Source organism: Pollicipes pollicipes, unplaced genomic scaffold (genome assembly GCF_011947565.3).
Source record: "Pollicipes pollicipes isolate AB1234 unplaced genomic scaffold, Ppol_2.1 Scaffold_4219;HRSCAF=4965_pilon_pilon_pilon, whole genome shotgun sequence".
In the NCBI taxonomy this organism is placed as follows: Eukaryota; Metazoa; Arthropoda; class Thecostraca; order Pollicipedomorpha; family Pollicipedidae; genus Pollicipes; species Pollicipes pollicipes.
This window is the reverse complement of record NW_023596448.1, coordinates 33,720,851-33,735,040: the sequence shown is the minus strand read 5'-3', so window position 1 is coordinate 33,735,040 and position 14,190 is coordinate 33,720,851. Positions and strand designations below refer to the sequence as shown.

The 14,190-nt window shown below is 63.4% G+C and overlaps 1 protein-coding gene across 1 annotated transcript in view; it reads right to left on the bottom strand.

Moving 5' to 3' along the window:
- Window positions 1-485: 485 nt before the first annotated feature.
- Window positions 486-14,190, bottom strand: part of LOC119095230 (dynein heavy chain 3, axonemal) — a 31,261-nt gene continuing 17,556 nt past the window's right edge. The window contains exons 19-31 of the mRNA XM_037218099.1: window positions 13,379-13,470; window positions 12,090-12,240; window positions 11,450-11,610; window positions 10,927-11,049; window positions 8,943-9,095; window positions 7,938-8,039; window positions 7,185-7,330; window positions 5,751-5,874; window positions 5,214-5,452; window positions 4,127-4,310; window positions 2,237-2,422; window positions 1,431-1,657; window positions 486-492 (exon numbers count right to left, since the gene is read on the bottom strand). Coding sequence (XP_037073994.1) covers window positions 486-492; window positions 1,431-1,657; window positions 2,237-2,422; window positions 4,127-4,310; window positions 5,214-5,452; window positions 5,751-5,874; window positions 7,185-7,330; window positions 7,938-8,039; window positions 8,943-9,095; window positions 10,927-11,049; window positions 11,450-11,610; window positions 12,090-12,240; window positions 13,379-13,470 — 1,895 coding nt within the window. The remainder of the gene's footprint in view (window positions 493-1,430; window positions 1,658-2,236; window positions 2,423-4,126; window positions 4,311-5,213; window positions 5,453-5,750; window positions 5,875-7,184; window positions 7,331-7,937; window positions 8,040-8,942; window positions 9,096-10,926; window positions 11,050-11,449; window positions 11,611-12,089; window positions 12,241-13,378; window positions 13,471-14,190) is intronic.

Below are 14,190 nucleotides of genomic sequence, written 5' to 3'. Positions count from 1 at the left end.
CTATCCCAGCCGTAGTGTGCTGAGGCGTTCGCTCAAAAATCTGAACATGCCTCCTGCCTATCACGGAGCGCAATGTCCTCCGACATCCCCTGCCGCACGTCTGAAGTGGCCCGCACCAGAGCTTGTCCAGTGCGAAACCCCGCGTCCGCCAGGTGGAGCTCCCTCGCTCGCTCTGGCCCCACACGTGACCGGTGGGGTAGGTGGAGCGGGTGCTCTGCTGTCCCGGAGGTCGCGCTCTGATCCCACACGTGACCGGTGAGGTAGGTGGAGCGGGTGCTCTGCTGTCCCGGAGGTCACGCCCTGATCCCACACGTGACCGGTGAGGTAGGTGGAGCGGGCGCTCTCCCGTCCCGGAGGTCACGCCCTGATCCCACACGTGACCGGTGAGGTAGGTGGAGCGGGTGCTCTGCTGTCCCGGAGGTCACGCCCTGATCCCACACGTGACCTGTGAGGTGGGTGGAGCGGGCGCTCTCCCGTCCCGGAGGTCACGCCCTGATCCCACACGTGACCGGTGAGGTAGGTGGGGCGGGCGCTCTCCCGTCCCGGAGGTCACGCCCTGATCCCACACGTGACCTGTGAGGTGGATGGAGCGGGCGCTCTCCCGTCCCGGAGGTCACGCTCTGATCCCACACGTGACCGGTGAGGTGGGTGGAGCGGGTGCTCTGCTGTCCCGGAGGTCACGCTCTGATCCCACACGTGACCTGTGAGGTAGGTGGAGCGGGTGCTCTGCTGTCCCGGAGGTCACGCCCTGATCCCACACGTGACCTGTGAGGTGGGTGGAGCGGGCGCTCTCCCGTCCCGGAGGTCACGCGTCCGGCCCGCGGCTGCCGGAGCCTGACCCAGCCGGATCGACGGCCAGCCAACCTCTGAACGGTGCGCTGCTGGCGCCCGGTACACGGCCACGATCGGTGTCAGTCTCTCACAGCTGGTGAGGAATGGCTGCAGGGGCCGTGAAGGATCTGATTCGATGTCGTTTACCGTAATACGTACAGATGCCCACCTGGGCGTCTGTGACTGCGATTGGCCTTACCTGATCTTGGCGGGAAGCGCAAGGCACGCTCGAACCTGGGTTGACTGGGTTGGAACCAATGCTCACCCAGTCCTATTTCGCTAGCTTCGTCAGCACTTGGCTGCGTCAGACAGAAGCCAGCTTTTCACGCGTGTGTTAAAGGCCTTCTGGCATTCTCCGCTTGCCCCGTGATCTGGCCCCACAGACCCGTGACCCGTGTCACCAGGTGACCTAACACCATGACCCGGGCCTGACCCCGACTGACCTGACGCGACCCTCCATCCCAGCACGCCAGGCCACCAGGTGACCTAACCCCCTCTGACCCGGACCTGACCTCGACTGACCTGACCTGATCCTCCACCTCCGCACGCCAGGTCACCAGGTGACCTGACCCCTTGACCCGGACCTGACCCCAACTGACCTGTCCTGGTCCTCCACCAGCCGGTCGCAGAAGACGCGGTACACCTCGTGCACCCAGAGCCGGACCAGCTTGGCGGCGTCGGGCAGCTGGGCGCACGGCACCAGCAGCACGCCCCGGATGACACGCGCCATGTCACGCAGGTTGAACACGTAGTGCGACTTGGCCGGCGTCGGCAGGAACGTGCTCACCATCGCCGCGTACACCGTCCGCGTGGCCTCCACCAGCGTCTGGCGGGGTCAGAGCGCGGCCGGACGCCGGGTCACAGGGTCGGTCAGGGGTCGTAGCGGGTCGGGACGGGTGAGATGAGCCAGTGCGTCGAAGAGCGGGCCAGGAAGCCGGGGCGGAGATGATGAGGTTCACGCGGTGGACTTGGTGGTGGAGCGGGTAGTGGGGCGGTCAGCGTGGTCGGAGTAGAGCATCAGAAGCTGGGTCACAAGCCGGGCCAGACGACCACCAAAGGTGAGGGGCAGACAGTATGTCAGACCTTGGTCACTGGTCTCTAAGAAAGTGGGCCGGGCTAGGTGGAGCGATGGATCAGCTACCCGCGTCTTTAATTCAGTCGGCACTTGCCTCGTTCATGCTTTACGGGCGCCTAGCCTCTCCGTGCCCCTCGTCACCATCCGGGCCTCTTACAGACTCCACACGCCCCTCCCAGCCCGACTCACAACACCAGCCATTCCCACGCTGTCACACCACATCTCAAAGACCCCCCACCCAGACCAACATCACCCAGCCCTGCTGGGTGATGTTGGTTTGGTGGTCCCCCCCCCTGGTTGGTCCCCCCCCCCTCCCACCGCCGTCCTCACCCTGCCGAAGCGGGCCACTGCCGTGTCGAAGCCCTTGGCGAAGTGCCAGTCGACGATGGCGCCGAAGATCTTGTTGAGCACCTCGTCGCGGAACTCGTCGATGCCGATGACGTTCAAGTGGCGCACGAACCGGCCCGTCACGTCGTTTCGGCCGCCGCCCGGAGGGCCCATGGCCGACACAAACAGCTGACGGGGACGGCCAGAGGTCAGGTCAGGGGACGAGGGCACAGGTCAGGGGTCGGCTGAGTGGTTTTGGGCACCGCGGGGATGGCCGACATGAGTGGCCGGCTAGGACAGCGAGAGAGGTCAGGGGTCAGACGCGGCGGCGAGCGAGGTCGGAGATCAGGGGGCACCGCTGGGGTCAGGGTTCGGCAGAGCGGGGTCGGAGGTCAGACGCGGCGGCGAGCGAGGTCGGAGATCAGGTGACACCGCTGGGGTGAGCGTTCAGCAGAGCGGGGTCGCAGGTCAGAAGAGCAGTCAGGGTGTGCGCAGCAACGCCAAGTATGCGGAGGATTACGCGCAGAAGAACCCCCGCCGCAGAATTACCTGTTTGCCGCGTCATGTACAATAATAAATACGACACAATGAGGTGATCGGGCTTTCGGAGCAACGCACCACAGCCATCAAGTGCCAGTGCTATTCACCAACGGGCTAACCAATCATTAGATATCACCGGATATCGATATCGATATCGATATCGATGTCGATATCGATGCCGATATCACATACCAAGTCGGTATGTCATAACTCAACAGATCAGCAGGGTCACTAGAACGCCACATGGGGCTACCAGCATTTACGTCACAGCACGCACCTCAAATAGATCAGCCTAGAACCAACCCGACCCTACACTTACGTACATCTCAAATGGACAGCTCAGGTCGGTACGAGACAGGTGAAAATGTTATGGCGTCGCAGACTCAAACAGTTTAAACTAAGCTTAACACGCGCACAGGTGGCCGGTTGAATACCCCGGGCTCGGGGGCTCAATTTCATCCATTGAGATTTCAAAACCTAAGAGAGCTAGGGACACTAAAGTCGCGGAGTTAGTTAGCCCGTGTGTGAACTCACTTGTGACAAAAATTTGTAGTTCCTAGGTCAAGACCTTGCGGTAAAATAAGGTCAAACAAGATCAAACTCTACTGGTTTTCATTTTGACGTCAATGACCTTGTGTGACCTTTACAGGTCAAGGTGCCAAAAAACTACGGATTACTTCCAATTTGTCATTTGAATAAGTGTCAAGAATTACGCTAGGCGGTATGCTTTTAGAAACACAATGTCGACCTGGGTCATTTAAGGTTAGTGACCTACTCTGACCTCTAAGATGTCCATGCAATATGGCTGTTGCGTTTCCTGTAATAGATTCGAAATGAGGACCAGAAACTACCTCATACAACAATCTTTTGAGTAAAAAACGGGCTGGTTTAGACCTCGGCCCGGCCTTCAAACCTGACCTTAAGCCAATGGAATTTGTGATTCTAAATTCAAATGTTTCTTTGCCTAAGAACCTACTTCAGGCTTGTATGGCTTTGTCTCACATTCCGATGCCCGATCAGGCCGGACGATTATCTACGAATGCCTTTCGCTGAGAGCCACGGCCTGCATTTGGCCCGCCATGTATCAGCAACCTTACAAGGCACATATAATTTGTACACCAAGAGATCAGCTATTCAATTGGCCACAGCTGTGCAAGGCTTGGCACGATTGAGCCCCGCCTCCGAAAGTCATTTTGGGAAAACCTTCGGGGTTCAAAATGTCCTCCCTTCGCCCACTCTCCTCCCCCGCCCCCACCCGCGCGACAATTCACGACCAGAACGACCGAAAAGCAACATAGACGCGCGGTATCTGGGGTCGCAAGCCTGTCCAGCAGCGCCGGTGCTGCCACTTACCACGTCGATGAGCTTCAGCGTGGAGGTGTCCTTCTTGTCGTACCAGTGGCCGTGGTCGATCCACTGGCGCAGCAGCTCAACCGGCGGCTGCGCGCCGTACTTCTCCTTCTGCGGCATGTTGAGGTCGTCGACGAACACGACGCACTTGCGGCCCATCACGGGGCCGAACACGCCCTTCCGCCGCCTGGCGGCCAGAGGGGGAAACGGCGGGTTCAGACAGACGCCAGACAGGCAAATAAGGGAAACGGTGAGGCGCCAAACCCAGCCTGACGGGCAGGCAGCAAAAATGATGAGAGGGAAGCTGAGCGAGGACAGCGAGCGCTGGACAAGGGCGTCCGGAGAGCAGGTGTGAGCAGCCAAACACCAAGACCGATGTGGCTGGCAAGCTGCGACGCGCCTTTCTGCATGACGTTACAGCTGTGACAGCCACCTGCGGCGTACTGCGCGACCCCGTGGGCATGCTGCGGCTCACTGTTCGCCAGTCCAGCGTGGAGGCAATACTCTCGCGCGCCGCTGTGCCGCAGCCTAACGGGCCCCCGGTCCCGCCAGCGCCACCACCTGACTGGCGCCTCCTCCTCAGCTGTCCTCCTCGCCTGGGCTGGACGAGCAGCCCGGACGTGACCACAGCCCGGACGTGACCACAGCCGCCAGTGTCCAGCCCGGACGTGACCACATGTCCAGCCCGGACGTGACCACATGTCCAGCCCGGACGTGACCACAGCCGCCAGTCTCGCTCTCACCTGTCCTCGTCACCTGTCCTCCTCGTCTGGACTGAACGCCCATCTCTCACCTGTCCTCCTCGTCTGGACTGACCGCCCATCTCTCACCTGTCCTCCTCGTCTGGACTGACCGCCCAGCCCCCTGGTCGGTCTGGACGTCACCACAGTCCCCAGCGCCGCTCTCGCCTGTCCTCCTCACCTGTCCTCCTCGTCTGGACTGACCGCCCAGCCCCCTGGCCAGTCTGGACGTCACCACAGTCCCCAGCGCCGCTCTCGCCTGTCCTCCTCACCTGTCCTCCTCGTCTGGACTGACCGCCCAGCCCCCTGGCCAGCCCGGACGTCACCACAGTCCCCAGCGCCGCCCTCACCTGTCCAGCTTGCTCATGACGATGTCCTGCGTCTGGCCGGCCGAAGTGCGCGCCGAGAAGCTGATCATGTTGAGCACGTAGCGCTCGCGCGGCAGCTGCGCCAGGAAGCTGTTGGCGATGGCCGACTTGCCGGTGCCGGTGGGGCCCACCATCAGCACGGGCACGCCGTGCGCCAGGTACGTGTCGAGCAGGAACGACTGGCGCGCCGTCTCGTCCGTGGCCACGGTCAGCTCGCTCACCTGGCGCCGGACGCGGCCGGGCCGCCGGTTAGCCGGCGTCGGCCGCGATCGGCTGCGGACGCGCTCACGCACGTTGGCAGTGCGTCAGCCGACTCTGTCACGTCATGAACGGTCACGGCCGCCCAGGACGTGCCATTGGGATTGGAAGCCGTTTTGAACATCTCACGCGGAGGACGTGCTGCCACAACAGCCAGGTTTTCTGGCCGGGCTGACTATCCCCAGCGGCGGCCGGCCGGGCGCGGGTGGCCGGCCGCTGGCTCCGGCGGCAGCCGGGAAGGCCGGCCCCGGCGGGCCCTACCTTGGCGTTGGCCGGGATCTGCAGCTGCTCCTTGTCGACCGTGTCGATCCAGCGCACCCATCGGCCTGTGTCGCGCTTCTCGTACATGAAGTCGTACAGGAGGCCGCTCTCGGGGCAGAGCTGGCTGCGGGAGACGAGAGGCAGCGCGCGTCGTCATCCGATCTCGAGCGGGACACGCTAAGCTCTGCATCAGTCCTGCATCCCCCCCCCCCCCCCCCCCCACCCCCGACACTCACGCGACACTGTCGGGCCTCTCTCCCGACAGCAGGTGGCTGTGGAGCGCGCTGCGGCGGACGTCGGCTCGCCATCCAGGCAGCGGGACCTCAGCGGACCGCGAGCGACGCGAGCGCCACAGCGCACAGCAGACCGCGAGAGACGCGAGCGCCACAGCGCACAGCAGACCGCGAGAGACGCGAGCGCCACAGCGCACAGCGGACCGCTGTCCAAGTGCGGCGGACGGTCGAACACACAGCGCTGTTCCCGAGCCGCGCACTGGACACGCTACGGTCGGCACAAGACACCTTTCATCAGCAGTGCATTCTCGGCTGCGGACGCAGTCTCCGGCACCGGCCGCAGTCTGTCCGCCGGCTCGCTCGGCCGGCGGCTGCTGTGCGCCCGCGCAGCGGGGCGTCATGTTTGCGAGACGGTAGCACGCGGCTCGCCGGCGCCGACCGCCCTCCCGCCGGCAACAGTGGACCGCCCCCCCCCCCCCCGCCGGCAACAGTGGACCGCCCTCCCGCCGGCAATAGTGGACCGCCCTCCCGCCAGCAATGGTGGACAGCCCTCCCGCCAGCAATGGTGGACAGCCCTCCCGCCGGCAATGGTGGACAGCCCTCCCGCCGCCAATAGTGGACCGCCCTCCCGCCAGCAATAGTGGACCGCCCTCCCGCCAGCAATGGTGGACAGCCCTCCCGCCGCCAATAGTGGACCGCCCTCCCGCCGGCAATAGTGGACCGCCCTCCCGCCAGCAATGGTGGACAGCCCTCCCGCCGCCAATAGTGGACCGCCCTCCCGCCGGCAATAGTGGACCGCCCTTCCGCCAGCAATGGTGGACCGCCCTCCCGCCGGCAACAGTGGACCGCCCCCCCCCCCCCCCCCCCCCCCGCCGGCAACAGTGGACCGCCCTCCCGCCGGCAATAGTGGACCGCCCTCCCGCCAGCAATGGTGGACAGCCCTCCCGCCGCCAATAGTGGACCGCCCTCCCGCCGGCAACAGTGGACCGCCCTCCCGCCGGTAACAGTGGACCGCCCCCCCCCCCCCCCCCCACCCCCGCCGGCAACAGTGGACCGCCCTCCCGCCGGCAATAGTGGACCGCCCTCCCGCCAGCAATGGTGGACAGCCCCCCCGCCGCCAATAGTGGACCGCCCTCCCGCCGGCAATGGTGCGGGGCTGGCTGTACGGCCGTGTCGGCCTGCCGTCTGGCCGGCGACTCACCCCTTGCCGAGCTTGAAGGACTTGGGCTTGGGGTACTCCTTGTTGGTGCCCAGCAGAATGTCCCGGAGCAGCGCGTCGAACGCGACTCTGCTCTCAGTAGTCATCAGAGCGCCGATCGACCAGGGCAGGCAGAACACGAACAGGCCCTGTAACAGACGCCACGACACCCGGCTCCAGCAGGGTAGGCAGAGCACGAACAGGCCCTGTAACAGACGCCACGACAACCGGCTCCAGCAGGGCAGACAGAACACGAACAGGCCCTGTAACATACGCCACGACACTCGGCTCCAGCAGGGTAGGCAGAGCACGAACAGGCCTTGTAACAGACGCCACGACACTCGGCTCCAGCAGGGTAGGCAGAGCACGAACAGGCCCTGTAACAGACGCCACGACACCCGGCTCGAACACAGCACAGACAGACCAGGAAAGGCAGAACGTGAACAGGCCCTGTAACAGACGCCACGACACCCGGCTCCCGCAGGGAAGACAGAACACGAACAGGCCCTGTAACAGACGCCACGACACCCGGCTCGAACACAGCACAGACAGACCAGGGAAGGCAGAACGTGAACAGGCCTTGTAACAGACGCCACGACACCCGGCTAGAACAGAGCACCAATCGACCAGGGCTGGCAGAACACGCGCAGGCCCTGTAACCTAAGCTGCGACACCCGGCTCGAGCACATCATCGACCGACCGAGGCGGGCAGGTTAGGCCCGCCTGCGTTAGCCGAGGCCCGCCTCCGTTACTGACCTGGACCCAGTTGGTCAAGTTGTTGGGGTGGATCGGGTCCTTGCCGGGCTGTGTGGACTCGGCTATCTCGTCCAGCATGCACGTGTACAGCTTGGTGAAACACTGCCGGCGCGCATACCCCGTCAGACAGCCAGCAGCGGGGTCTGCTTCAGAGCTTTGCAGCTGACACGTGCCGGGAGTGTAGCGCAATGGTGAAGGTGCCGGTCTTCTGGTCAGGTTGCGTGAGGATACAGAGCCGCAGGCATGAGGCCGTCTGCTATTGAAAGGCGTCTCCCCCCCCCCCCCCCCCCCCTCTTCAATATGACAACCAGCGTTAATTCATCACGCCCGGAGCAGCTACTTAACGACCCCGGCTTTGGGCAGTCAACTACACAGCGACCCTGGCTTTGGATTTTTGACGATTCTGAGCGGGTGGCCCGTTGAGAATCGTGGCGTCACCTACCGACCTCCCTTCCTCCCCCCAACCGGGTCCACCTGACATCCATTCCCCCAACCGGGTCCACCTGACATTCATGTTCCACCCCAACCGGGTCCACCTGATATTCATGTTCTACCCCAACCGGGTCCACCTGACATCCATATTCCACACCAAGCGGGTCCACCTGACATCGATGTTCCACCCCAACCGGGTCCACCCGACATCCATGCCCCACCCCAACCGGGTCCACCCGACATCCATGCCCCACCCCAACCGGGTCCACCTGACATCCATATTCCACCCCAACTGGGTCCAACTTGACATCCATGTTCCACCTCAACTGGGTCCACCTGACATCCATGTTCCACCCCAACTGGGTCCACCTGACATCCATGTTCCACCCCAACCGGGTCCACCTGACATCCATGTTCCACCCCAACCGGGTCCACCTGACATCCATGTTCCACCCCAACTGGGTCCACCTGACATCCATGTTCCACTCCAACCGGATCCACCTGACAGGCGTGCTCCCGTACCGACCCCAGGACTGGAGCCACCACCGCCGCCGCCGCCGGTCAGCTGCTTACCCAGACGAGGTGCAGGTCCGACGTCCGCATGAACACCTTGGCCTGGTGCTTGAGGAACCGCAGCAGCGGGTCCACCAACCACTCGAACATGTCGTCGATGCTGGCCCTCAGCTCGTCGGTGATGGCCTCGGGCAGCGTGGTCAGGTACGAGTCCTGTGGCGGGTGGCGTCAGCGCGTTCACACGAGGCTGGGGCACGGTGTGTGGGAGCATGGAGAGCGTGCTTCGGAGGGTACCGCGGCCAGGCGGCGGCGAGCCGGGGGACGCCTGACTGAAGTATCATAGTTTCGAGATTCGCTCCCGGCTTTGCGATGTTTTTTTCTGCGGTCAGACTGCCAAACTGATTGGCAGCCAGACTGGCAGTCAGACTGGCGGCCAGAATGCATTCGCGAAGCCATCGGCACTCGTTTCAGAAGTGCCTGTGCCCTGCGACCCGCGGGATAAACCCGGCAGAGCCTGCGCGGCACAAGCAGCGACACTAACGCCTCTGGCGGCGACAGCCCGTAACCGAGCCGCGCACTGGCGCCTGGGCGCGTACCACTCTGCATCAGAGTACGGCGCCGGGCTATATCACGGCAGAAGGTACCGGACCGCACCAGCGTCCGTCACAGGTCGGCACTGGACCATCCTAGGCCGGCACCGCACCGCACCAGCGTCCGTCACAGGTCGGCACTGGACCATCCTAGTCCGGTACCGCACCGCACCAGCGTCCGTCACAAGTCGGCACTGGACCATCCTAGTCCGGCACCGCACCGCACCAGCGTCTGTCACAGGTCGGCACCGGACCATCCTAGTCCGGTACCGCACCGCACCAGCGTCCGTCACAGGTCGGCACCAGACCATCCTAGTCCGGTACCGCACCGCACCAGCGTCCGTCACAGGTCGGCACTGGACCGTCCTAGTCCGGTACCGCACCGCACCAGCGTCCGTCACAGGTCGGCACCGGACCATCCTAGTCCGACACCGCACCGCACCAGCGTCCGTCACAGGTCGGCACCGGACCATCCTAGTCCGGTACCGCACCGCACCAGCGTCCGTCACAGGTCGGCACCAGACCATCCTAGGCCGGTACCGCACCGCACCAGCGTCCGTTACAGGTCGGCACCAGACCATCCTAGGCCGGTACCGCACCGCACCAGCGTCCGTCACAAGTCGGCACATGGACCATCCTAGTCCGGTACCGCACCGCACCAGCGTCCGTCACAGGTCGGCACCGGACCATCCTAGTCCGGTACCGCACCGCACCAGCGTCCGTCACAGGTCGGCACCAGACCATCCTAGGCCGGCACCGCACCGCACCAGCGTCCGTTACAGGTCGGCACTGGACCATCCTAGTCCGGTACCGCACCGCACCAGCGTCCGTCACAAGTCGGCACTGGACCATCCTAGTCCGGTACCGCACCGCACCAGCGTCCGTCACAGGTCGGCACTGGACCATCCTAGTCCGGTACCGCACCGCACCAGCGTCCGTCACAGGTCGGCACTGGACCATCCTAGTCCGGTACCGCACCGCACCAGCGTCCGTCACAGGTCGGCACTGGACCATCCTAGTCCGGTACCGCACCGCAACCAGCGTCCGTCACAGGTCGGCACCGGACCATCCTAGTCCGGTACCGCACCGCACCAGCGTCCGTCACAGGTCGGCACTGGACCATCCTAGTCCGGTACCGCAACCGCACCAGCGTCCGTCACAGGTCGGCACTGGACCATCCTAGTCCGGTACCGCACCGCACCAGCGTCCGTCACAGGTCGGCACCGGACCATCCTAGTCCGGTACCGCACCGCACCAGCGTCCGTCACAGGTCGGCGCCGGACCATCCTAGTCCGGTACCGCACCGCACCAGCGTCTGTCACAGGTCGGCACCGGACCATCCTAGTCCGGTACCGCACCGCACCAGCGTCCGTCGCAGGGCGGCACCGGACCGTGCGGGCGGGGGGGGGGGGGCGTCGGACCGCGGCCCGGCCGCGTCGCGGACCGGGCCGCACCTTGATGGGCCGCCAGCCCAGCTGGTGCGGCTCCAGGTAGATCATGCCGCAGCGGGAGACGGTGGCCGGCGAGGCCTGCTCCAGGTCGGCCGGCTCGAAGATCAGGTTCATGGCGGAGCTCATCTGCGGAGGGCGGCGGCGGCCACATGAGACCAGGGCATCGGAGCGAGACCCGGAGACCGGCGACCAGAGCGGGGCCCGACGACCGGAGAGGTCGGCGCCGCTGGGGCAGTCGTGAGATTCACGGCGCTCGGGGGTGGAGAGAAGTCACTGGCACATGTCAGTCGGGAGACAGAGGGGACTACGGGACGGGCGAAGGGCATCAGACTGACATCAGACTGCCAGTCAGACTGCCAGTCTGCCGGCACTCGCGAACGGCAAGGCTGTGTTTCCGTAGTTTCCTCGATCACGTATTACCTGAACGGCCACGTGTTGCCGACACCCAAGGCACCTCTTGCCACAAGCATGCAGACCAGTCCACGGCGACTGGACGCCTCTTCCCCCCCCCCCCCCCCCCCGCCACCTGAATGATCTCGCCGGACATGAGGCACAGCTTCTTGTTGTCGTCCAGCACGGTGTTCATGTTCTCGATCCAGACGGCGTCCACGGGGCCGTCGAACAGGATCCACTTGCGGTCGGGCGTCACCGACTGCGCGAAGTCGCGGAAGCTGTTGGCCAGCACACCTGGCGGCAGGGGCAGAAGCCGCGCGTGCTCAGCAGCGGCGCCCGGGGGCTCGGAACGTGACATAGTGTCTCTGGCAAACCACGGCGACTGAACAGGTCAGGGTCAGCAACGTGTTGTCGTTCAGAGTCAAGGTAAGCAAGCGGCCTTAACACAAAGTAGGCTGGAGACATGCCGCGTGGAAATACGCAACAATAATGCCGCGTGAAAAAATGCAAAATGAGGTTTGCGAGATACTGGAACCAAATTAACCTTCGAGAGATGAAAGGAAAAAGGTCACCACAAACGCTTCAGCCCCAGAACAAGGAGCAAGCGGTGAGCGGGGTGCGTTATTGCGTTGCGCGAGTCAACCAATCTTGTACAGTTGCTGCGACAGGCACCGAACAGGTCTGCTGATCAGAAGGCTGAGTTTGGGCACGCTGAGCTGTCGGAGCGAATTTCGCCCGGCTCGCTTCAGCACGCGGGTGTACGCCACTCTTACCGTCCGACCACTCGTGCGAGACGGCATCGAAACATCCGTACAGCTGGCCCATGGTGATCGCCTTCGGGTTGATGATCTTGTACTGGACGGCGTTCTCGGCCATGCTTGTGTTGCCGGACGCGTGGATGATGGTCAGCGCGTCGGCCAGCACCTGACGTCACGTCACGTCACGTCACGACACGACACGAGACACGACACACCACGTCACGTTACGACACGACACGAGACACGCCACGCCACGCCACGCCACGCCACGCCACGCCACGCCACGCCACGCCACGCCACGCCACGCCACGCCACGCCACGCCACGCCACGCCACGCCACGCCACGCCGCGCCACGCCACGTCACGCCACGTCACGACACGTCACGTCACCTCACGACACGTCACGTAACGCCACGTTACGTCACGACACGACACGACACGTCACATCACGTCACGTCACGTCACGTCACGTCACACCACGTCACGTCACCTAACGGCACATCACGTCACGACACGACACGACACGACACGACACGACACGACACGTCACGTCACATCACGTCACGTCACGTCACGTCACACCACGTCACGTCACCTAACGGCACATCACGTCACGACACGACACGACACGACACGTCACGTCACATCACGTCACGTCACGTCACGTCACCTCACGACACGTCACATCACGTCACGTCACGACACGTCACGACACGACACGACACGACACGACACGACACGTCACGTCACGTCACCTCACGACACCACGACACCTCACGCCACGTCACGCCACGACACGTCGCCGGTCGGCGGGCGCAGAGCCCGGCTGATAATGACGGTGGACGCTGATGCATGGGGATGGCCAGGCTGCTGTGCTGGGAAGGCGCACCCGGGCCGCGTGCGTGCAGCGAAGGGAAGAAGCCAACCAGACGGAAAAGCTGGACGGGAGGCTCACGATATCTAAACCGAATATCTGCGCCGGGCGGGTGTTTTGCTGGAAGGCCATTGTCCCGGAACGACGAGTTTTGTTGAGTCAAAGAACAGCGCAAATCGCGCATCAGTTTTCTGCCGAACGACGGCTGGAGTCACAGCGGGAAGAGCGATCACCTAACCAGCTAGCACAGTCCTCCCTTCAAACGGCTTCTACCGCCGCTCCGAGCCTGGACGATCACAGTAATGTGCGTGTAGCGGGCTCCGCCGAGCACGCGGGCGGCAGAGCGAGCCGGAGGGAGTCGGAGGGAGCCGGAGGGAGCCGGAGGGGGCCGGAGGGGGGCGGAGGGAGCCGGAGGGAGCCGGAGACGCACCTGGTAGGCGCACGTCTTGCCGCCCATGGGGTCGCCGACCACCATCAGACCGTGGCGCACCAGGATCATCTCGTACACCTGGATGATCTTATCTGAAACGAGAGGCGGCTGTCTGGCGGTGTCTGCTGTGACGGCGGTCGGCGTGGAGGCACGCGCAGGGGGCGTCATGCCTCACAGCCGGGTCACGCTGTCAGGAGAATGGGCGCCGGTAGATCACGGCGGTGGTGATTGGTACAACGTTTAGTTAGCCCACAGCTCCGTGGGCTAACCAAGTGTTGTTAGTTCATGGATGTGGGCGCTTTTTACTGGCCACGCCGAAGCCATCGAAGTCAGGGGCGGTCATCGAATAACCGTCGAGCCAAGCTGTGAGCCAAGTTGGAAGCGAAGAGAAGTGATAGAATGATAGCGAAGAAAGACACTGTGGCACGCAAGTCTGGTCGAAAAGACTCGGCTCTCGCCCCTAAAGCTTTTTTCTGTCCGTTTTAAAGGCGAGTACGTTACGTAAGGCGGAAGGTTGGCGGTTCCTAGGTGTCAGATATGTGCACTTAATTGACTCCGGTGGAGCCTTTAAGGTGAGACGCTTGTCCACCGTTTGAACTTCCCTTATATCATCCTGCCAGACTGTTTACTATCGCTCTTCTGTCTATCACGAACCAGCCTCAGTTTACGCACAACCATACAAGAGCAGTCTGTCCAACGTAGTTACACTGCCAGCACTATCAACAGTCTCTGAATCGACCCACGCGTGCTGAACCGCCAATGAGCGGCATTTAACACAAATCATTAACGACAAATGACACCCATCCTGCCCT